A 24,427-nucleotide genomic window follows, 5' to 3' on the forward strand; every position below is an offset into this window, starting at 1 on the left:
AAGTGGATTGCACTTGCAGAACATTGTCCAGAAAGGTGTTTTCGGAGCCAGAGCTCAGCTATTCAAAATCTTCATGATTGCAGAGATTTCAGATCAGTGTGGTATAGCAGGGAGGAAGCATAGTTCAGTGGTAGGTCATATGCTTTGCAATCAGAAAGTCTGAGGTTCAATCCCTTTCATTTCCAACCATTCACCATTCACTTGAGGAATTGCTCTTAGACATGTGCTGCCCTGGATGGATGAGACATTGCCTGCTCTTGATGGGGTTACTCTCCTGAAGTACATATCTTGGGGGTACTCCTGGATCCATTCCTGTTGGTGCAGAATGCCTTCCATCAGCTTTGGCCGTAGACTGACTGTGTCCCTGTCTGGACAGAGATAGAGTAAATTGCCGTATTTTTTGCTCCATAAGACGCACCTGACCATAAGATGCACCTAATTTTTAGAGGAGGAAAACAAGAAAAAAAATATTCTGAATGAAACAGTGGACGTATGATTTTTGTGGTTCATGCTGTGGCCACAGACATGTGATCTGATGGTGAATTTGGGGTAACCCATTGCAAAAATCCTGAGGATCCATGTGGATCTGTGCTTTGTAACACATTTTTGTGCCATTGCGGCCCCACGCAACAGTGGGTGTGTGATTTTCTGGGTGCGGGCTGTAGCCATGGACATGCTATGTGATCTGATGGTGAATTTGGGGTAAATTTGGGGTGACCCAATGTAAAAATCCTGAGGATCCATGGGCTTTTACCTCCCCACTCCCAGGCAGCCTCCCTAGCATCCCTTATCTCTCTTCCGATCCCACCGATCAGCTGTTTCCTTTCAACACTCCCTTCCCTATTGTTTGCCTTAGTGTCTTTTCCTTAGCTGAAGCAGTTTTTTGCTCCTCCTTTTCTTCTAATTTCTCTCCTTATTGCTTTAGTCTTCCTGTTTCCCCCCTTTGCAAGCTTGCTGTCTTTACCTCCCTCCTCCCAGGCAGCCTCCTTTATCTCTAATGTCCCTTATCTCTCTCCCTGATCGGCAAACAATCAGTGGCTTTGTTTCAACACCCACTTCCCTCTTTCAAAAAAAAAGAAGCATGATCTGCTTTTTGACCCTGGGCAATTCGGCTCCAGGGACCACGCACAGACATCTCCCCTTACTTTTTAGGAAGAAAAAAGTGTGTCTTATGGAGCGAAAAATACAGTATGTCACCTATGCTCTGGTAACCTTTAGGTTAGATTACTGCATCACCCTATACACAGGGCTGCCTCAAGAGATTTGGAATATTCAGCTGGTGCAGAATTCAGCAGCCAGGTTGCTCATTGGGGCAAGACAGTTTGAACATACAGTCGTAGCCCAACTGCACTGGCTGCCAGTTTGTTTACGGGCCCAATTCAAAGTGCTGGTTTTGACCAATAAAGCCTTCAGCAGTTCAGAACTGCAATACTGCAAGGACCACCTCTCTCCATATGAACCTGCGATCATCCAAGGCCCTTCTTCATGTGCCTCCCCCACAAGAGGTCTGGAAGGTGGAAACATGAGAATGGGCCTTTTCTGTGGTGGCTTCCCGTTTGTGGATTGTTGTCCTCAGAGAGGCTCATCTTTACGCACCAGCTGAAAACATTCCTCTTTTCCCAGGCCTTTTACTAACTAAACAATCTATGGCATTTTAAGCAGGGATGAGTATAGTTTTTGTTCATTATTTTTGTGTTCTTGTATTATAAACTGTCTTGTGGTTCTTGGAGGAAGGGCAGTATAGAAACTTTAACAAGAATAACAACAGCAGCTACTGCCACTAATGAGATATATGGAACAAAAATAGCAAGTCATTTCAATATTTTGAGTATGAATGGCCCTGCATTAAATGTACACAAATTTGCATAAAGTTGCTCATTTAAAAAGATGCATTCTCGTGCTGACAATAAATTATGTTTGTCATTCCCTTAGCACCTCTCTTTCCATTGTTGGCTTCTCTTTCAGTCTAGTCAGCAAATAGCCTACTGCTCTCAATCATCGTCACTGTGTTTAAACTTAAACCCTGAGAGCACCTTCAATAAGAAATGAAAAGAAAGGAGTGGTTTTCTTGATGGTCTCAAGGAAACAGAGTACAGGTTCCAAAAGCACTCAGTACTTAAAGATAAGTCAGGCTTCTCTCTGGTCCACTTGGGGGAATTTAAACAGCCCATACCAGCTCTTTCCCCTCTGATCAACCCATTCACCCACTCCTTTAATTTCGCATTTACAAAACAATAAATTGGCCTTGCTATGGCTGTGATGATTGCCGTTATTAGCGGGGCCAGGTAGAAATTTGCCTATCATGCAAATTGGCTATGGCCTTGGGGTTTTGCCTACATCGTAGCAATCGTCACAACTTTGGCAGTTTAGGCACTGGGTAACCTTAGTCTTGGTTGGAGGGGGGGTTGTACCCTCGCTTTCCCCTCCGGAAATAGGGTATCCCATTAAAGGGATTTGTCCATATGCCCAGATGGGGGACCTGGGCCTCAGCGCTCCGAGAGAGACAGCGATCCCTGCAGGGATCCGTGCTGCCGGGTTAACTCTGATGTCATTTCCGGTAGGCAGCCCAGAAATAAATGCTTACCTAATGCCTATGCCAAACCACTTCAATAAATTGGCCTGATTTGATCCCACTCAACTGTGTTGTGTCTTTTGCTGGTATTCTATTGGAGAGGGGTGGGGGAGTGTTCAGCCTAGGCCTGGAAATGTGCTGTAATTGCAAAGGTGTTTTCGTCAATCACTTATCTGTAGTTATTCAGGGTTATTATTAAGAAGGGCTGAGGCACTTCCACCAATATATGGATTTTGTTCCAGCAGAAATGAAATTCTTCTGTTTGCTTTTTTTTTTTTTGGTCTCTTACAGTACAAGCTAAACTCCTACGGTTTCCACCCTTTCTACATGGGCCTGGAAAATGATGGCCGTGCTCACGGAGTTCTTTTGCTGAACAGCAATGCCATGGGTAAAATAACGACATTTATATATATGTATGCATTTTTTAAAAACCACAATTGCCTTTGTCGCTGATACATTTGTAGCAATTTATTATTAATTCCCAACTCCTCCTTCTGGATTTTTCAGATGTCACCTTCCAGCCAACACCTGCTCTGACATATCGCACGATTGGAGGAATTCTAGACTTTTACATGGTTTTGGGGCCGACGCCAGAAGAAGTGGTTCAGGAATACACTGCAGTAAGATACACCTGCTCTAGTATCTTAAGTGTCACGATCCAGAAAAGGATATTAGTTTCTAGTAGGAGGCTTCTCCAAATGTCAGCTCAGTATAAACACACAACATCTTTTGATGAGAAGGAGTTCATCCAGCAAGAGTTCCTAATTGTTTCATGAGGCTACTTGTACGCTACCAGAACGGGATGGAGTCCACCAAATGTTACTTTTAGTCTGTCCTCCCCCTTTTCCTATTTCACTTTTGTTTTAAATCTATGATTTGCTCTTCATTTGTAGCTAATTGGACGACCTGTCATGCCACCCTATTGGGCCTTGGGATTCCAGCTTTGCCGCTACGGGTACAAAAACACGTCTGAGGTTGCCGAAGTGTATGATGCAATGAGGGCAGCTAGAATACCCTACGTAAGTGTCTTGCAGCTGTGATCCGGTGCTCTTCAGATTCCAATCGATAAGAAGATTTCAAAATGATTTAGAAAATCGGGAATATATAAATCCCAACTGAGTTCTGTATGAAACATTACCCAAAGTTCTATGCAGACAAAACCAAGGGAGGAAGAAAGAGTGGAGGAAAGAAGCACAGACCTAATTTGTATGGTTAAGGTCAGCAAAGAAACAGTTTTGCCCTTCTCTATCCCAGTGATATCTCAAAGTGAAAACTGTTTTAAAAAATCTTTTAAAAAGCAATAAAACATTCTCAGAAAATTTAAGGTTTACATTTTTAGGTGTCTGTGTCTTAGCTATGGCTCAGTTTGTGAAGTGGCCCTTCAACTTTCCTAATGTCTTTTAGACATGCTTGAAATTGAACCTGGTGGCTTTGCTTTTTGCCTTGTAGTTTTGAATTTTAATAGTTAATAAAACAACAACAAAAAGTGGGGGCTAAATTGTTTGGTCCAACCCTAGAATATATGATAATCTTATCAAAAATATGATCTACGGTACTGATGTATCTATGACACACCTGTTTGCCCCATTCACACTATGCATGCTGTAGATGCACACTGAAAGAATCTTGGGTATTTAATTAATTAATTAATTAATATACTGCCCTATACCTAAAGGTCTCAGGGCGGTTCCAGAATCAAGTATGCTTCTGGATATATGGATCTGAACTTGAACATTCTTAACTGTATTGAGACATATTTGATATTGAAAGTCCATGCTTTCTGTGTTTTGCATCTTGAACATGTTGAGATTATTTTAAATTAATCAGCTCCAGGTCTTCAGTTTATTTTTCACACATGTCTTTGCTGTTTTATTTTAACACAGGATGTCCAATATACAGACATTGATTACATGGAACGGAAGCTAGACTTCACACTTGGCAAAAACTTCTCTGACCTTCCAGCTTTTGTTGATCGAATAAAATCAGAGGGTTCAAGGTACATCATCATCCTGGTGAGTAATTGTTAATCATTCTTGAGAGACCATTGTGGAATGCTGGTAGCATGCATTATTGGTCCAGTACCTCAATGTACACCCAAGCTATGTACCTGTTCCTTTAGGGGAAGTGCAACCCCACTAGAACAGGCAGTCTGCTCAATTACTCAACCCTGGGAACTGTCTCTTCACAGCACTTCTGTCTCAACATGATTCAGTTTCAGTTTATTGGTTCTCATGAAGCCCATCATTGCCTCAAAGACACCAATCCAACTTCTGCACAATCTCTCCTGATCAGTAGCAGCCCATGGGGTTTGGTAGAGTTGAATGCCCCCCCCCCATTTGTGGTTGTGGGGGGCCGTGGCGCCAGGAGGTTTGAGCCTACATGGTACACAGGTGGAGCCAATCCAGTGCTCTGCCAGTGTGTCTATCTAGTCCTAACCAGCTTTTGTTTGCTTTATCTAATAAAATCAGAATGTTCAAGGCTCATTGCCATCCTGCTTAGTTCTTTCTTTCTTGAGCTATCATTATGCACTTTGGATAATATGCAGTTTTCATTGTGCTCTGTTGGATAGTTTGCGTTACCAGTCCTGGCAATATAATAACCATGGTTCTGGATCAGACCCAGGGTCCATTTGCACCAGTATCTCATTTCCAACCATGGACGGCCAGATAGCTTCAGGAGTCATCAAGGCAATAGCTTTCACCTACACATTGTTCCCCAGGATCTGATAAACAGAGAGGCGATGCCCCTCAAACTTATCAGAGTGAAATATATAAACTATGCAAAAGCTGAATAAGGAACTCCTTCTATATAATCCCTTGAAATAACTGGATGAGAACTTGCTCTGGGTTTCCCTTCCATCAGAGGTCATGCTGCTATCCACAGATAATCTTGTTTTTGTGCCGAGGGCCTTCTGGCGGTTCCCTCATTGCGAGAAGCAAAGCTACAGGGAACCAGGCAGAGGGCCTTCTCGGTAGTGGCGAGATGTCAAAATGATAAACAACTACCTGACATTCAGAAGACATCTTAAGGCAGCCCTGTTCAGGCTTTAATGTATGATATTTTAGTGTTTTTTGGTTTCTATGGAAGCTGCCCAGAGTGGCTGGGGAAACCCAGCCAGATGGGCGGGGTACAAATAATAAATTATTATTATTATTATTATTATTATTATTATTATTATTATTATTATTATTATTAGTGATTCTCTACCACAAAGAGTTCCATTAGCATCACTCACTGCATTCTTTCAGAAACTCAAACTGAAAACCTGCATCCTCCAAGAAGGTTGGGAGGTGCGGAAGAAGTCATGTCATGTACAGAGCAGAATGAATGAATGAGTGAAAAGCATTAGCACTGCTCATTTAATGTAACAGTAAAAGTATTTTCGATTTTCCTTTAGGATCCAGCCATATCAGGCAATGAAACTGAACCATATAACACCTTCACAAGTGGTGTTCAGGAGGATGTTTTTATCAAATGGATCAACAGTTCAGACATTGCATGGGCGAAGGTATTGTTGCAAAATGTCATTGCCTTACTTGCTGCAATCCAAATTCAATTTGATGAAAAGCATAGTTTGCCCCTATGCACCCTCCTACCCAGCCTAAATGGAGTCACTCTTCATTAAATAAAAGCATAGATTGTTTCCAAATGCATACAAGAATTCAGCGCATCTAACTCTACATTTCTTCCTTTCCCACAAGGTGTGGCCGGATTATCCCAATGTAACAGTCGATGAAAATGCAAGTTTGGAAGTTCAACTGGAGGTACTTAAAAAAAACACACACCCCAAAAAAACCCCAAACCCAGTTTCCTCAATTAACTCTCAGTGGTTACAGAAAATCTCAGTCCTGATCATTTCTTTTTCAAAACCTCCTGTGGCCCGTGACAATAATGGCACATGCCCACAACAGGGTTCTTTGATTGAATTTATTCTTTAGAGTTTAAAGTATATAGTTTGTCAAAGCAGAGAAGTGCAGTGCACTAACTGGAGTTACTTAATTTGCCAGGCTTCCTCCCAGTCATCTTAGGTGAAGTGTTTGCTGTGGGGGGTGGGGGTCCAGTGTGAATTTCACTGCCTAGAGTTGCCTGTTTGGCACCAGTTTTCAAAGCAGTTTTCTCCCAGCTTCCTCACGTAATATTTGAACACACTGTCAATTGCTTTATTTTTATATTTGTATTCTGCTTTGTTTTGCAAAGCCCCTTGGAATCTTTGTGAAAGGGGTGGTATGGAAATATTTTAATTTTCTTCCTTGCTCTGTGTTTTCGTCAGCTGTACCGGGCTTATGTCGCTTTCCCAGATTTCTTGCGCAGTTCCACATCGCAGTGGTGGCAAAGAGAGCTAGTGGACTATCATGCCAATGTACTCAAATACGATGGGCTGTGGACTGTAAGTATCACATACTGAGAGTTTTCCCTGCTGCCTCTCAGTCCAAGGTCTCGATATCCCCATTCAGAAATGGCTGAGTCTGCTGCTCCATTCGGTCCTGCCATTCCCAGATGGGGTTAGCATTGCTCCTAAGTAGCACAGCCTCACCATATATTGAAAGCATTCTTATATGACTTTTACACTCATGGAGAATCCTGGGATCTGTAGTTTGTTAAGGGTGCCAGAAGATGTAGGACTTTTTCCCTAGCATGCATAAAGCTTGGAACGTGATTGTCCCGCCCATCAGAAATATACCCTCCTTCCAACCCAGGAGGGTGTAGCTCTTCCCCTCTCCTTTTCAATTGACCTGGCACATCCCAGAGTAGTATGAGTAGCCATTGGGAAGGGGGGAAAATCACAAGGTTTCTCAGCACACTACTGCACAGCAAGGAAGAGGGAGAAGGAAAGAATCAGGCTTGTTTCTTAATGTCCACCAACGTGCAACTAATATTCTTCCCACTGGACAGAAAAGTGAAGCTAACTGGGGGTGTATGGTTTAGAGAATGCAAACTAGGAGGGAGGTGTTTGAGGTGAGCATTTGTGAATTTCTGCTGTGAGCTGAAGCTTGGAGATGCTCACCAGCATTTACAAAATGTGCTATTTTTTATATTTTGGAATTTCAAACTATATTTTAGGACATGAATGAACCATCCAACTTCATTGATGGAGCTGTTGGTGGCTGCAGGGATCAAGACTTAAACAAACCTCCCTATATGCCAGGTAAGAGTAGTTCTTAAAACGCATAGGTTCCCTTGGATCAGTGAGACTTAAATTAGGAATAATAACCTTGTCCCATGGCTTTCCATTCATTCATTTAATACTCACTACAGGATTTGAGACTACATCTTGCTAACTTAGAATTGTGTTATTCAAACACCAAAAAATTGCTCGGCTGCTTTACATCTAGTTTCATGTAACATATTTGTTGATTTGTCACCTCTGTGTACTTCCCTTCAAACAGCACCAGAAACTTTACATTTGTTCTAATATTTCATTTCAAAAATAAATCCCTCCTTGTAAGGTTATCTATTCTGAACCTTTATAATAAGTCCCATTAAACATCTAAATAAATTTTATCTAATATTTCTTCCACACAACTGCAGACCCCCTTACTGATTGCCTTGACATACAGATGAGATCCTCTAGTTTCTCATAGTTCGTGGAGTCTGCATGTCTCTTGTCTGCCAATAGAAGTGAGCCTATCTCTTATATAAGAGTGCATTTAAACTGGAAAACCAATATGGATGCAAGAGTCAAGCTGAATTAATGGTGCTGTCTGTTGCAAATGACTATCCAGCCCTGGACATAAGAGGGAAGGCAATAATATATGTGGAAATGTAGCCCTAGACATTTTTGCTGCAGCAGCCTGGACTCTATATATCCTTCGTTCTAAGAGAAAATTAACATGTCCTATTCCCTTTGAAAATGGCCCACCTCATTGTGTGGTCTTACCCTGTCTCCTCATTAGCCTTGGTTTTAAGAGAACGAGGACTGGATCTTGTGACGCTGTGCATGGATACTGAACAACGTCTCTCTGACGGAACACCTGTGAGGCACTATGATGTACATAACCTGTACGGATGGTCTCAAGCAGAACCAACTTACTAGTAAGCTGTTTTCCCTGTTTCATATTCTGGAAATCCTGCTTTCTTTACACAAGATGGTGTTGTGACAGTAAAGGTGTGCCACACCTCACGTTCTGCAATTTTTTGCTAGCATTTTTTCACCAACATTATCCATTGCACTCTTGCGGTGGCAAAATGGTAGTCCATGTGAAATTGATGTTGTCCATTGATGCCACAACTCATCCTTTAGATTGCTATAGGTTATTGTGGGGAGGAGCAGGGAAAGTTGCAGCCACCGCTTTGAAATCCAAACCTAGTGGAATCTTTAAGTAGCATAATAATTCGCATGAAACACTATATTCACGCGTGCCTTTTTATCTTCCTATTAGTGGTATGCGCAACGCCACAAAGGAACGTGGGATCATTATTACCCGTTCAACTTATCCCTCCAGTGGACGATGGGTAGGACATTGGCTTGGTGATAACTATGCAAGATGGGATCAGCTTACAAAATCTGTGATTGGTAAGGAGAATCTTCAACGTTATCCAATGTTTGCCACAAAAGTGTCTGGTCTGCTTTTTTTTTTTTTTTAGTAAGGGGATGGAATCTTAATTGGAGTGGTGGCTCCCAGTATCTGCCCCCTGTATCATGTTACCGGCAATGTCCTCACCTGTGTCTGGACTCAACCATAATTGGGTGTGTTTTGGTGTCCCACCAGTGTGTCCAGTGCAAGCTATCTACACTGTCACCCCTTTCCTCCAAGTTCCTGAGCCAATGGGGATGATTTAAACTATTCACTATTTCCATGATTTCCATCTGGCCCCACAAACCGTTGTACTTGCAGCAGAAACCGGAGACATTATATTAGCATTCAAAAAGGATCCTGATAGCATTGGTCACTTCTTTTAAAGAGACAGGTTGCTCAAGAAAATCCTATTGTGCTTCCTTTTGACAGGTATCATGGAGTTCAGCCTCTTTGGAATCTCCTATGTAAGTTCTGCTCCTGGATCAAAGTCTTTGAAACACTTTTGAATAATCTAATGTGGCAGAGATCATTCTAACCTCATTCCCCTTTCCATGCTTCCAGACTGGTGCTGACATCTGTGGCTTCTTCAATGACACAACCTATGAAATGTGTGCCCGATGGATGGAACTTGGAGCCTTCTACACCTTCTCAAGAAATCATAATGTGATGGGAACTAGGGTGCGTCTACCTGTTTTGGCAGTGTGTTGCATGCAGTAGTAAAGCAACTGTAATACTGTTGGTAATCTAAAAATGTATGGTTAGTTGCTGGTTTAGACACTCACCCCTCTTCCGATTTCCTACTCCGATTTTCATTCCTCCCTGATGAAAATAGAGCAGTGAGCTGTTCTGGATGCTGTGTAACCATGAATTCTCAGCCCTGAATTTTCTCAACCCTGCAATGATGAGTGGACATGTGAAGGGAAGAAAGAGGCTATGTTGCCCAACATTGCAATAAAAACCAGACTGCCTCTCCAACATTATATATTGGCTGTGGTTCTGTGTGTATCCCTAACCGATTCAAAAAAAATAAAATGCAGCTATCTAGTGCCTGCCATGTCTTATCAGGAATGCTGCTCCACAGAATGCGGCAGCCACATTAAAAGCTCTGCTCTGAGTTATGCCCAAAGTGGGAGGGTTGTAGGCCATTGCAAAATGTGCAAAGTTTTGGTGTGACAGTGTTGTAGACCTGCGTAACTTCCTTGGCTCTGCCCCTGCTCCCAGCACTGATATAACATGCATCTGTACGTGTCTGATGTGCCACAGGAGGCACAACAAATCTGTCCCCACTCACTGCCAGCAGTCAGGGGAGCACACACATGTGTCTAGAAACACAGATTTCCCTAGTGGTTTACACAAACACAAGCTATGGGTAGTTTGGAGGGAATAATGACCCTGGGTCAGTGATGGGTGCATCGCTTTGAAGGCTTACTCAGAACAGGTTTCAGAAAGTGGAGTTGTTTCAAAGGCTGAAAGATAGAAGTGTCATCTATATTAATTAATTCCCAAAGGATGTTCCATTTAATATTTCATTTACCTTGTATTTTGTTCCAAAGGCAGTTGATAGAAGGAATTCTTTACTAGAGGTTTCACCCAGGTAGAGATTAGCATCCAAAATAGCTTTCAACTTTCCTGCCCCATCCCCAGGCTGCAGCAAGACTCAGACTAAATCTACAAAATGCAGCCAGTTTCTTATGCTATTCTGTTTGACTCAACATATGTTGCCTGCCCTGTATTCTCTTATATGTAATGATGTGAGTTTTCTATGGAAATTTGAAAGCCTTTTGATTGATGCTTACTGGGATTTTCTTGCGGGGGAGGGGGGGAGAACAGGGCAAGATATTCTGCAGCCTGAATGAATTTCTTATCTCTTTTACAGAGGCAAGATCCTGTCTCCTTTGATGAAAGATTTGTAAATATATCAAGGGATGTGCTCAGCATACGCTACAGATTGCTACCCTATCTCTACACATTGATGCATAATGCCCATGTTAACGGCGACACTGTTGCCCGTCCTTTGCTGCATGAGTAAGTGTTAAGTGACAACACGCTGTGGGGGATACTGTTGTGAAAATTTGTCATGGGCTCAACAAACCAATACCTCTTCCCCACCAAGTCAGAAAATATATCAGGTTATGTTATCATAATTATTGCTTAGGACATTGCTACAAACCTTTAAAGTTTAAACCATGGGTAGGCAAACTAAGGCCCACGGGTCGGATCAGGCCCAATCACCGTCTAAATCTGGCCCATGGATCAGTGTGTTTTTACATGAATAGAATGTGTCCTTTTATTTAAAATGCATCTCTGGGTTATTTGTGGGGCATAGGAATTCGTTCATGTGTTTCCCCCCCAAAAAATATAGTCTGGCCCCCCACAAAGTCTGAGGGACAGTGGACTGGCCCCCCGCTGAAAAAGTTTGCTGACCCCTGCTTTAAACCTACACATTCCCCTCTTCCATATCCCCAAACATCCCCATAAGCATCAGTTAAGGATGAGGGAGAAATTACGATTCAATTCACATTTAACAGTGATCACACCTAATTTGCACTTTATGAGACTCTTCCAGTATTGGCAGGTTCCTCCAAAATCTGTGGAGGCAAAAGGGATATAAAGCTACTACCTTGCTTCCCCCTTGAACCTACAGCCAGCCCAAACTATTTCACTATCACAACCAAATACTGTACTCAGTCAAGCACCAAGAGTTCTCTGTTTTGTTGGCAGAAGGATTGCTGGGTAGAACAAAAAGAAGTTCACTCAGGTGCTTAAAAAAGTCTTTCAATGCTGGAACTAAACAGCTTGATGATAACATCTGGCAACACAGCAAGGCTTCTTCCTATCTTTGGGAGAAAAGTGAGCTGCGGTTTTTAACATTCACCTTGTAGATGGATGCAAATTGCTACTTTTTAAAAAAAGTGAAATTAAGAAACTCGCTTTCTCTCCCATATCCCTGACCAGACCTCCCTGCCCCCGCCCCTAGAATTAGGCTGTTGGAGTTTTTAGAAGTCATGTACAATAACTTGTGTCATCCATCTAGTGAGCTTGCCAAGCTTCAGTGAAATGAATAGGTTTGGGAACTAAACCTGACTGAGGACTGGTACCAAGACTTGACTCTTTATTTTTGAAAATCAGCTGAAATAGCTACTCTGCATCCCAGTTGGATGTCTCGTTACATCGAGAAGTCCATTTTTTTAAAAAAAAAAATATAACAAAATTGGGTAATGTTTTAGAACTGGAATTGATTTATAATGTACTGAGACTGCAAGTCTGATAAGATGAAATAACCATGGTTTACCATGTTTCTTCAGGTTTGTGGGTGACAAAACAACATGGGACATCTACAAACAATTTTTATGGGGCCCAGCATTTCTCATCAGCCCAGTACTTGACCAAGTAAGCCATTAAATAATACTGTCACTTATAAATGGAACGTTTGTGCATGCTATTTTCTGCTTTGTCTTCATTTTACACTCATCTCTTTAAATTCTAGGGTGCTGTGACAGTACATGCTTATATACCAGATGCGCGGTGGTATGATTATCACACGGTAAGCAGCTTAATAAATCTTGTCAAGAGTAACCTCAAATCAGGTGATACTTGCAAGTTAGATGCAAGTTTAAAATGTCCTATCCAATCAGGTTAGCTCCTTCCAGGCACTGGGCCAGATATCAACTAACCTGTTCCACTAGCAGAAGTTCGCTCAAGTATTTGCAATTGCTCAAGAGGGATTTCCCCCCTCTCTTCCCCCCAAGGCAGCCTCTGCACCTCCTCCAAGTCTGCTCTGGGGTAGGGTGGGTGCTTGGGAGAACTGCCAGAAGGGAGAGGCAGGACTGTCCTGTCAGCAGATAAAAATGGTTGTGCTGATGGAACAATCTCCTTAGCACTATGTTGAACTCAACTAGTAGACTAATTTCAAGGATACATAGGTGCAGTGCTTTTTTTAAAAAAAATGTTTAGGGGTACTCTCATTTTGACTCGAGAAAATCACCATTTTATAGTTCAAATCAGGGGAAATAGATACAGTAAATGGACAAAAGTGCAAAGAACATTACCTCATGTTACACAGCTGACAGCCCACAGTCACTTCCACATTGACATGAGGTTGTGTGCACTAACATCTTCCTACTCATATTGAAATACTGTCCCTCAATGAAGCCAAACTTTCATCAGTAAAACACCACACATCCACATTTCACACTGCTTCACACATTAAACGCTCGCTTCCGTCTGAGACTCAGGAAACACCGGAAAAGGAAATGAGGTCGCCATCGGGGGTAGCAATGGAACTGACGATTCACCATGCTATATTTACTTTTTTAAAAAATAGTTTCTTCAAAATAGATTCACAAAATGTTTAGGGGTATGCATCCCCCTGCACCCCATCAGAAAAAAAGCACTGCATAGGTGACATAGTGAAAGTTCAACATCTTGAGGAATATAATTGCACGTTCCTCTTCCGAACCATATCTTTAATGCTCAACTGGTGCCCATCCTTTACAAAGTGGGGAATAGAGGGTTTGGTTTTGAATGGAAGCCCAGTGAAGGACAGGAAGACATAAGAAGAGCCTGCTAGATTTGGTGAATGTTTCATCTAATCCAGCATTGTGTTCTCACAGTGGCCTACCTGATTCCCATGGGGAATATTTTCCACCTTAAACAGAGGACAGAATTTTTCTGCTTGTAAAATTCACGGAGAAGGAGAAATTCTGACAGGAGAGGTTTGACAGCACCGTTTCAAAGTTCTGCTTTTATGGTTGTAGGGGAAATATATCGGAGTGCGAAGACAATTCCAGGACTTGGCTGCACCTTTGGAGCATATAAATCTTCATATCCGGGGTGGCTACATCATCCCCTGGCAAGAGCCTGATATTACTACCAATGCCAGGTGAGTACAATTTCTCATGGAATGAACTTGAATTTTATGAAGACTTGACTCCGCTTTAGCAGTAGCTGAATGGTTGATCTCAGGTGATCAGCCATTCAAAAACTGGCCAACCAGCTGACTTGTCAGAAATGGACCTTCAGTGTGTGCCTGCAGATCTTTCTCGCTTTCACAGTAAATGGGAAGTTCCTTATGTTAGGTAGGGAGGTTCATGGGCACACAGGAGCCCAACACTCGCCAAAGAGGTTTCTTGGACAGTCTTCAGAATTCTCATAGAATTACTGAGTTGGGAAAGGACCTTGGAAGTCAATCAGTCCAACCCCCTTCTCCATGCAGGATGCCTAGAAAGAACACAGGGACATAGGAAGCTGTCTTATATCAAGTCAGACCATTGGTCCATCCAGTCCAGTGCTGTCTACACTGTCTGGTAGTGGCTGTCCCTGGCTTCAGGCAGACGTTTCCTACCTGGAGTGACTGGGGATTGAACCAGGGACCTTTTGAATGCAAGGCAGATGTTCTACCATTGAGCTGTGGCCCTTGCCCTTTGCATCTACAAATCAAATCAAAGCAAAGCAATAGGCATTTCCTAAGGAATGTTTTCTATTTCTTTTCTTGTACTTTTTCTAGCCGGAAGAACCCTCTGGGGCTCACTGTTGCTTTGGATGATAATGGCAATTCTCGAGGAGAACTTTACTGGGATGATGGAATTACAATTGGTAAGTGCCTTGTCAGACAGGAAAGGCCCCGGATTTGGTGACTACAGTGGTACCTCATGTTGTGAACTGTCCCCCTTATGAATTCTTCGGGTTACGCACTCTGCTAACCCGGAAGTAGATGCCCCTTGTTGGAAAATTTGCCCCGGGATGCAAAGAGAAATCACACTCCAGCGGCACGGCAGCAGCGGGAGGCGCCATTAGAGAAAGCACACCTCATGTTACGAGCGGTTTCTGGTTACGAACAGACCTCCGGAACAGATTAAGTTCACAACCAGAGGTGCCACTGTAATGTATTATGTATGAACTTGGTACCCCATCCTTCTTCATTAGATTATGGGGTGCTGCTATCTCATTTTATTCTCACAGGACAAAAATTTAGTGAAAGAAAGTGACTAGCCCCAATTATCCAATGAAATTTGTGTCAAATTGGGTTATGAACCTGTTCCAATATGCTACTGCCCACTCGGTCTCTTGTTCACCCATCAACCTGCTTTGCCCATCAATGTGCAAACTCTCGAACTTAGTTTACTATTCTGAGAAACTATAGTAATATATATTTATACATATATTTATTTTGCAGATGCATATGAAACTGCCAATTACTACTTTTCAACATTTCAAGTAACGCAGGTAGGCTTATTAACCTATCCCTCCAAATAATTTAAGAAAAGATGCATATTCCTTGTAACAACAAATACATTTTTGCACTCAAGTTTTTCATTCCTCCTGCATACCTTTCCTTATAAAACAATTTCTATATAATTCAAACATGCACATAAAACGTATCTCCACAATGCATCTCTCCATTGTAGAATGTTGGCCTGGATTCAGAGATTCCCAGGCTGACAATATACAACCAGAGGAGATTTAACAGAGACTCATGCCACACATTTTATTTGGGCATGCCAAAAACAGCTCTTTGGACCTCAGCCATTGCTCAGAGATGATGTGAAAGATTTGTCTGTAGTGCTTGATAGGTTTGGTTTCATGCATAAATGTCATCACCCGACGTGCAGCCTTTGCAAGCTGAAGATAAATGTGTGAACTTCAGGCTACTTGCACATGTGCAGGTGGTTGAGTTAGAAGTTGGAGAGTGCTGATGGAATCTGTCTATAGCATTTAGGGCCCATTTATTAAAAATACAGCCTCTTTTTCTCAATTTTTCAGAATACATTGAATGTCACTGTGGTCCACAACAATCTACCTGATGCCCTTGTCTTAAGAATGGGTTATCTGCACATCTGGGGAGTTACATCCTCAGTTACAAGTGTTACTGTTACTTATGATGGGCAAACAGAACCAGCTACCCTAGAATATGATTCAGCAAACCAGGTAAGTCTAAAAATATTGGAATTATTAGTGAAAACATTTTTTTCCCTATTCATGTTACTTATATTTCCAGTCCTCTAAAATCAACACCTTTCCACTTTATATTCTAAGATTTTCTTTTCACCCGGTATGAGAACAAAATATGCATACAGGCTCATAATAAAGATTTCAAATCTAAATCCAAACTAGAAGAGATGCTAACATCTGACACAAATTCACCACTGTGCCTAAGAAATGTCTGTATCTTTTGGTGCGTAGTGGGCACATGCTTCTTGAAGGTGAAGGCATGCACTGGTATGCTGGCGACCTATACAGAAGGGGCAGGGAGTATTTTTCCCCAGCTTGAGGGCCACATTCCTTGATTTGGGAGTGATGAGGAGTGTGGCCTGGTGTGATGACGTAGTCTGTGAAGACTCCTGAGGGGAGATGGGGTGGGAGGCATGTGGCCTCCAAGCTTGAGGTCCCCTCCCGCTGCTATATTAGTGTGCTCAATCCAACTTGGCACCTTTCATGAAGCTGCTTATACAGGGTCTATGAATAACCTCCTCTCCTGGTTGTGGCACTGTAGCATAAAACTTGATAGATGGGGGTGGGGCGGAGATCCTTGAGGAAAAAGCTGGAACACAATATGGAACACAAAGGAGATGGCAGAAATTGCATCATTTCCACATCTCTGACAATTGCGTAAATATTTGCAAAATAGTCCGAAACCACTGGCAAGCACATCTTGTGCATCTACGACATGCAGAAAAGGATGTACAGATTCTCCTATGTCATTAGATTCTAGAGACCCTTGGTTTGGTACCACAGTGTAACCAGGGGGTGCATAGGAAAGATATCCTCTGATGCTGTGGACTGAAAACCATCCTTTCCTTCCTCAATCATCATTGTGGTAATTTTGCTTTCTCCGCTCCCATCCAGCCTGGTAAATATAAAGGATAGAAATCAATGTCACACTCTTCCAGTTGTTCCATCTGCATGAGCATTTCAGCTTGTCAGATGGGACGAGCCTTGCTACCTCCCTCCACAGTTGGGACCCTCTCAAAGCCAGTTTTGAGGGAAGAGAGGGGGCTACGCAGAAGTCCTTGTGCAGAGCTTCCGCTGGTTAGATGAATCTTCTCCATCTCCTGCTGCCACATTAGTTCTGCCTTCCACCGAGACCCCAGTGTAAAAGCGGTCGGCAGCATTCCAAGCAATAGGCCTAATTGCCGCTTCTCCTGCAAGTAAATTCATCAAAATCCTGCATTTATATCCTCCTGCTTTACTTCCATTTTGCATTTTTGTTTGCTTTCCTTTCATGTCCTGCATTTCCCAATATTATCACTCAGCTAATTGCTGCTCAGTGCAACAGAAACGTGCATTAGTCATCTCTGTAAGCCTGCTCCTTCTTCTTGCAGCTCTCATTTTCTGCCTCTAATAAAATGCATCTCACATTGGGCTAATCTCTCCCTGCTCTTCCTTTTCTCATTTTCACTGCCAGCCTCCTTCCTTCTTCTGCTGACCTTCTGCTGCTATCAGTCTGGAGAAAATGCTTTCAAGTTTCTGCTTCTTCCATCTCTTTCCCACCAGCTTTAGAAGGCTAAAATATTTTCATGCCACATGTCCATGCAGTAATTTAAAAGGTATCTTATCTTTCCCGGCCCTCTTCTTTTTTCTATAACAAGAGATGTTTTTAAATGAAATTGAGATTATCCACCATACTATAGTGATAGCTAAATCTCCCTCTTTTCACACCTCACATTTGGAATTGGAAGCAAGTGCTTAGTATGGGGAGAGATCCTAAGTTCTGACTTTGAGAACTTTTTTTCTGGCACTCAAAAGTCTGTTTCCAAGTGGTTTAATTAAAGCTAAACATTTATTTGGGTTACAGTGTCCTGTTTTCAACTTGAATAGAACCATTTCTTCTCTTTTGTTTAACCTTTGATCATCTGCCTACCTTTGAACTTTTGGATGACTACCCATTCCTTGTTATCTTTGCCCCATTTCTCCCTCCACACTTGCATAACTTTACCTTATAGAATAGAATTCTTCCCAAATCAGTCAGGATGTTCCCCCCCCCCCCAGCTTTTCTTTGCTTCGTCTTTTCTGACTTAGAGCAGTGTTCTGCTGTACAGACCTATTAGTTTTCAGTGACAATTATCAGGGGAATTGTGGGAGGGGGGGACACACATATTTTGAGCCCAAGCTATGTTTCTCACAATTCAGCTATGATTCATCATCATCATTTTTAAAAGCTTCCCCTATGTGGCATATCACTGATGGGGGAATGAAAGATGGGAAACACAACAGTCTTTTTTTTTTTACAATGAAAGCAGCCAAGTTCCCTTCCTCCCATTCAGAAAAAAATTGCCAGCATTGTAGTTCTAATAACTTAAACATGTTTTTGTATGAGGTTTTGACTAATATGCACATTTTTTTGGAACAGAGTTTTGATGAATAGAATGAATCTTTGCATACTGTTTTCACTAATTTTGTGCACATTTTATGCTAGTAGATGCATTTATGTACACACTACTTTTGCTGGAATCGTGCATTGCAAACTTTGGAGAGGTGCACATTTTGAAGACAGCTGTGTTTTCACTTGCATATTGAGAAGTGCGAATTAGGTGGTTTTCTCATTCAAATACAAATAATATCAAAATTCTCCCCCATCTTTAGAACATCCAGTGCAAAGTAGAAAGAATGTGCTTTCCAACAAGCCTGAGATCTTGTGTGTTGCATTTTATAATAATACCTGCATGTATTTGCGTGAGTGTCATTTTGCAAATGTGTTTCAAAATCCTTCTGAGAGACTGGTATTGCTTTCACAAATCAGGCATCTGTGGTTGTAAGAATTTCTCAAAATAGCACTGAATTAACCCACCCACCCCTCTTTTAATCTCTCCTATTCAGATACTAAAAGTGGATCTCACCAGCAAAGATTACCTCATTTATAAATTAGCCCAGGTCAGATGGGTGACAAGCACTTAACTGTCTGCAGAAAACATGCTCCATGAGAACCTCGCCGTGGCTCTAATGAATGTGTATTGTAATATATTAAAAAAAACTGTGTTTTGTTATGTTAGCAGTAAACAAATGAAGGAATGGGTGGGACTGAACTGTAGTTAAAATATAATAAGGCATTTTCATTTTTTAAGGCAAACCATTTTTGTTGTAACTGACAACTCTAGAATACTGCTTTCGGCCTTTAAAATGAGAAGGGATGTTTATTTCACTGAAATGCAGGGGCAGGGGATAAATTTGTAAAATAGGCAGTTGAATGTATTTAATATATATATCAATTATAGCAGTACAATCTGTATGTCAGGAATCACATTTTTGGTCTGTTTTGCAAAGGAGTTAAAATGCCTAGCATGATGAACTATGCAATTGTAGTTTATTATGATGTTTATAAATATCTCTGCAAGAGTGTGTGATAAAATGCAACAGAGCATTATTATTATTTTGTAAATTATACTAATGTGACAATAAAACTCCACCGACAATGTACATAGTTGCACGTTTAGATTTTGTGTGTGCGTGTGCACATCTGTAAAGACTTTAGTAGTGTCACTAAGACTTGGATTTTCCAGCCGATAATACTCACCTCACTTTCAAGCTTCATATACTTCTGAAGCTCAGTTTCTAATCAGAGCTATAGATTATTCACCCTTCCTCCCAGTCCCTAGATCTCCTCTCACCTATCCAGCAACTTCTAACCACATGCTCCCACCTCACTTATGGGACTGGTACGATGGTGATTCTAGACAACAATTGGGGGCAGAATAGGAGACAGGTCTTCTCCCAACCCACCCACCTACACCTGTGTTGCAATAGTGGCAAGACATATCAGGGAAGTATTTCTTTGCCTCACTGTTCAGTACTAGGTCCTCAGAAATTCTTGGGAAATGTAGTTTCATTACACAGCCCCATCAACATTGTACAATGTGGATGGAGATCTCTTTTACGTGCTTGGATCTGCCAGGGGTTCTTTAGATGTAATTCTTGCATTGCATCTAGATGACCATTTGGTTCCTTCCAAGTCTGCAGTTCCATTTTTCTATGAACTTCTTAGAGCATCTGCTGCACACTTAACATTGAATCACTACTAATGAAATGGGTCTTGTGCTCACTTTAAAATAATAGAATGTTTATAGATTTGTTTGAATTGATTTCCTGTGGGCTCAGGGTAGATTTCATCAATTCTTTTTTTAAAAAAATGCAAAAACTTACATCGCTAAAGGGATCAAAATCTTGGTAACTGAAGACCGAAGGGAATCAAGGACACTCCCACTCTCCAAAAATGAAAAGGAGAAAATAAGTGGTTTGATATTTACTTCTGATTCTAGAGCTCAAAGCATACTTCAGACTTCATTTTGTGATTTAAAGCTCCATGCATGACCCCCCACTTTTGCCCTGGTGCTTCCCCCATGAAAACACGCTTGTTACTGCTTAATTGGAGCAAATGGCAGTATGAAGAAAACCTGAATTGCCATTTGTTCCAATTCAGCATTAAAGAGCAGGTTTTCCCAGGAAAAGCATTGGGGGCTAAAAGGGGAAAGACACGACAATGTAAAGTGTGGACCTGTTTCTAAAGGCACCAAAGGATGTCTGGGTGGTCCCTCAAGACACCTGCAGCCAATGACCTCTATGACTGCATGGGGAATCTGAACCTTGGTCTCCCCAATTTGCATACACACCATGCATTTAAAGCACCCACCCACCCGGGAAGCCTAATTTACCCCTCGCAGAGCTACATTTCCTGCACCCTTAACAAACTACAACTCCCATTAATCTTTTGGAGGGGTGCGCTATAAATCTATGGTGTGCAATTAACCTTAGTAGGACACTCTGATCCCTGCATAGCAAAGCATGGAATGCATGTGATCAACAGTGGTGGGGTTCTCCTAACTCCCCCCTCCCCAGTTTTTTAATGCACACCTTGGATGCATCACAAGGCAAATTCTTGCTTTATCTCTGCCTTCCATCAGCCACCATATCTCAAGATAGAGGGGTGCCTCTCTAAAATGTGGCAGACGAGTGTAGAAAACAGTCATAACCTCCCCCCCCATAAAATTCTAAACAGAGAGCAATTAGTTCAGACAGAAAATGCTTTGAGAGAGATACTTCCACAAGATTTCACTTGAGATATAAATATCAAAGAGCAATGGGCAATTATGGAGATATTATGTTATCATTAAAGGCATTTCTCAAAGAGATTATTATTAATGCCCAAACAATTCACTGTCAGACTTCAGAGTCGAGAAGATTATTTTAAAAGACAATATAACTTACAAAATATGGGCAAGTGAGAAAGAAGGTTGGCCAGACAACTGTATTGAAAGAGATTAATAAAGAGATTTCTCCAAGACCGCTAGTAAAATCAAAGGGAAAGATGACTACAGAATTGAGGGAGATTAAAACACGTGCTGTGAGTGATTGTGGTTAGATAAAAGAAAATGGACATAAAAAACCCCAACTGGCCGCAATCTTAACTTTCTGCCCTCATGTCAATTTGATTATGACTTTTGATTAACCAAGGAGATCTGTCAGCTTTTTAAAACCTAAAGGCTCTTGAGGCCTTACATACTTTTATACATGAACCCATTCAGGTAGCCTTAGTTTTATGTTGGATGCTGGCTCAACTTAACTCCACCAGAAACCCATGGGGACGGGCAATACTTTCAAGTGGATCTGGAGTGAACCTGTCAGATAAAGGTGATGCAAACTCAAGGAAAGACTTGGGACTGGTGAAGCCAAACAGCTCACCAGCCATGTATGGTAGTCCACTTGACAAACCACCTGGTTTTATTGCGTGACTACTGCACACAATCCATGGCTGGTGGACTGTATCAGTGGTGGACATTGGGCTCTCAAATGGCAGTGCTGCCCTGTGCAACACTAAAATTTGGTTCCCTCTACAGGGTGGTGCCCAGTGTGCCCACATTGGTCACAATACCGTAAAACCATTCCTGACTGCATTCAATGTGGTGAGTCACAACTTGTGAAGGTCTTCTCTTGAAACAGCAAAATGTCCTCAGCTGGCTATTGTTTAGGGTTGCCATATTTCAAAAAGTGAAATTCCAGACACAAAAGTTGAGTTAGGGTTTTTGTGTGTGTTGTTGAACCTCTTAAGAAGTTTCTGAGCTATTTTTAAGTAAATTTGCCAAAACTGGATTTTCCCGGACATTTCAACGAATTCTGCATGAATCCTGTCTATGTCCAGGAAATCCTGGACGTATGGCAAGCCTACTATTGTTAAAAGCATCCGCATGGCTGGAACAAACTGCCATCTGGCTTATCTCTTCCCAGAAATGGTTGCTTTCCCTTTTGGGGTGGGTGATCGTTGCAGCCTGACATGGCTCCTCGGGACCCGGGGGGAGAGCTATCCCTCCCTCCTTTGTGGCTGACCATTGGCTTCAGCTGCAGCTGGCTGCAAGGGACGTTGGGATTGCCAGCCCAAATTGCTAGTTTAAATTGTCCAGTCATGGTCTTCTAAGCTGGCAGGGCTTCAGCAGAAGACCAGAGGGAACAAGGCTTCACTCTGGTCCTCTGCCTCTGCTCAACCTGGCTGCATCAAACAGAGTGGTGACATGAGGAGGCCCCATCCAGGGGCCTGGCTGGGAGCACAACTCAGTAGAAGAAGAAATGCTTTTTATGCAAAAGGCCCCAAATACAGTCCTAGTGTTGGTGCTGACCTTTAAAACCCTAAACGGCCTTGGTCCAGTATACCTGAAGGAGCGTCTCCACCTCCATCTTTCTGCCTGGACACTGAAGTCCAGCTCCGAGGGCCTTCTGGAGGTTCCCTCACTGTGAGAAGCCAAGTTACAGGAAACCAGGCAGAGGGCGCCCTCCCTATGGAATGCCCTCCCAGCAGATGTCAAAGGGAACAACAACTACCAGACTTTTAGAAGACATCTGAAGGCAGCCTTGTTTAGGGAAGTTTTAATGTTTGATGTATTACAGTATTTTAATATTTTGTTCCCCGGAGTGGCTGGGCAAGGCCAGCCAAATGGGCAGGGTATAAATAATAAATTATTATTATTATTATTACTAGGCATCTTCTGGTGAGGTGGGTAAAGATCCCTCTCTGAAACCCTGGAGTGCAATTGCTAGTCTTGTGTAAACTGACTTAGATGGACCAGTTGCCTCAGTATAAATGGCTTCCTATGTCCTGACACCAGAGCTATCCCTTGCAGGTATGAGAGCTTTATCCTGGAATGATACTGTGTAACTGATATCTGGTCTTGACTGCTCTGGCATAAAGGCAGTACAATCAACCCTTGGTTTTCAAACATCTCGGTTGTCAAATGTTTAGGAAACCAAACGCCGAAAACCCAGAAGTGATCCTCGGTTTTTGAACATTTTGGAAGTCGAACGGACTTCTGGAATGGATTGTGTTCGAAAACCGAGGTTCTGCTGTATCTAAATACATGTAACATTCATTTCCCCATACTTGGCTTGCCCCACTTTCCAGAAACAGCTGGAGATCTTCAATTCCTCAGTTAAGACCCAACTTAAATCTGACAATACAAAGCACTACATAAAACGTGAATCAAGTGTCCACTTAAACCATAGAATCATAGATTTTTGAGGTTGGAAGAGGTCCTGAGGGTCTTATAGCCCTGAAATGCAGGCCTATTTCTCCCAAAGTGGGGCTCAAACCCACATCCCTCAGATTATCCTGCTCTACCAACTCAGCAACAGATGGGCACAGACCTGCCCTCACCAATATAGTACACTCCAGATGTTCTGGTCCACAATTCCCATCAGCCCTCAGGCAGAAGGAGTGGTGGGAGTTGTGCTCCAAAATATCTAGGAAGCACCAAGTCTGGGGAAGGCTGCTGAGTATGTATGGTTTGGCGGCAACCTATTTTTCTGCTCTTACATTCCATTGTTGGGTAAAAAAAGAAATGGGGTTGCTTCCTTGCTCCAAATCAGCCCTGACAAGTTCTACTAATTTAAGTACATCTTCTCTGGGAGCTCCACATCCCATCCCTAGTGCTTCCAAAATAAAACCCACATTTCAAAACAGCCCCCCTAAAAACAAAACAAAAAATCCACACAATTCAAAGGAGGATATTTGATGCTATTTCTTTTCACTTTGAAACACGACAGGGTGAGCATGTTGATAAGCAAATCTACAGCATCCTCCCGTACGGGCGGCTTTTGTCTGAAGCACGTGGCAGCAAAACCTGGCAAGCACTGTGCTGCAGCTGTAGCTTGCCACAGACAACTCAGCGGGTAATTGTAACACAGTGGACGTTGCTTGCATGGATGAACTCTTATTACAGCCTCGCAGATGGTTCTAACAGATCACATTGACTTTCACAAGGGTACTGCAGAAACTAAACATGCAGGGAGAACTCTCTTTCAAAACTGTAGAACAGGAATCCTGGAGACCTGGATGATCAGGAAACTCAACAGCTTATTT

General features: G+C 42.2%; 1 protein-coding gene across 2 annotated transcripts in view; it reads left to right on the plus strand.

Annotated features, from left to right (window-relative positions):
• SI (sucrase-isomaltase) overlaps positions 1-19,503 on the plus strand; it is a 265,979-nt gene extending 246,476 nt beyond the window's left edge. For both annotated transcript variants that reach the window (XM_081189871.1, XM_081189870.1), the window contains exons 52-71: positions 2,864-2,960; positions 3,080-3,192; positions 3,466-3,591; positions 4,456-4,584; positions 5,970-6,080; positions 6,274-6,336; positions 6,843-6,959; positions 7,634-7,718; positions 8,467-8,605; positions 8,953-9,086; positions 9,520-9,554; positions 9,652-9,768; positions 10,967-11,115; positions 12,396-12,480; positions 12,578-12,634; positions 13,848-13,972; positions 14,597-14,685; positions 15,266-15,315; positions 15,853-16,017; positions 18,907-19,503. In XM_081189871.1, coding sequence (XP_081045997.1) covers positions 2,864-2,960; positions 3,080-3,192; positions 3,466-3,591; positions 4,456-4,584; positions 5,970-6,080; positions 6,274-6,336; positions 6,843-6,959; positions 7,634-7,718; positions 8,467-8,605; positions 8,953-9,086; positions 9,520-9,554; positions 9,652-9,768; positions 10,967-11,115; positions 12,396-12,480; positions 12,578-12,634; positions 13,848-13,972; positions 14,597-14,685; positions 15,266-15,315; positions 15,853-16,017; positions 18,907-18,984 — 2,064 coding nt within the window. In that variant the 3' untranslated portion in view covers positions 18,985-19,503. The remainder of the gene's footprint in view (positions 1-2,863; positions 2,961-3,079; positions 3,193-3,465; positions 3,592-4,455; positions 4,585-5,969; positions 6,081-6,273; positions 6,337-6,842; positions 6,960-7,633; positions 7,719-8,466; positions 8,606-8,952; positions 9,087-9,519; positions 9,555-9,651; positions 9,769-10,966; positions 11,116-12,395; positions 12,481-12,577; positions 12,635-13,847; positions 13,973-14,596; positions 14,686-15,265; positions 15,316-15,852; positions 16,018-18,906) is intronic.
• The last annotated feature ends 4,924 nt before the right edge of the window (positions 19,504-24,427 follow it).

The sequence above is a fragment of the Podarcis bocagei genome (genome assembly GCF_964188305.1).
Source record: "Podarcis bocagei genome assembly, chromosome: 4".
In the NCBI taxonomy this organism is placed as follows: domain Eukaryota; kingdom Metazoa; phylum Chordata; class Lepidosauria; order Squamata; family Lacertidae; genus Podarcis; species Podarcis bocagei.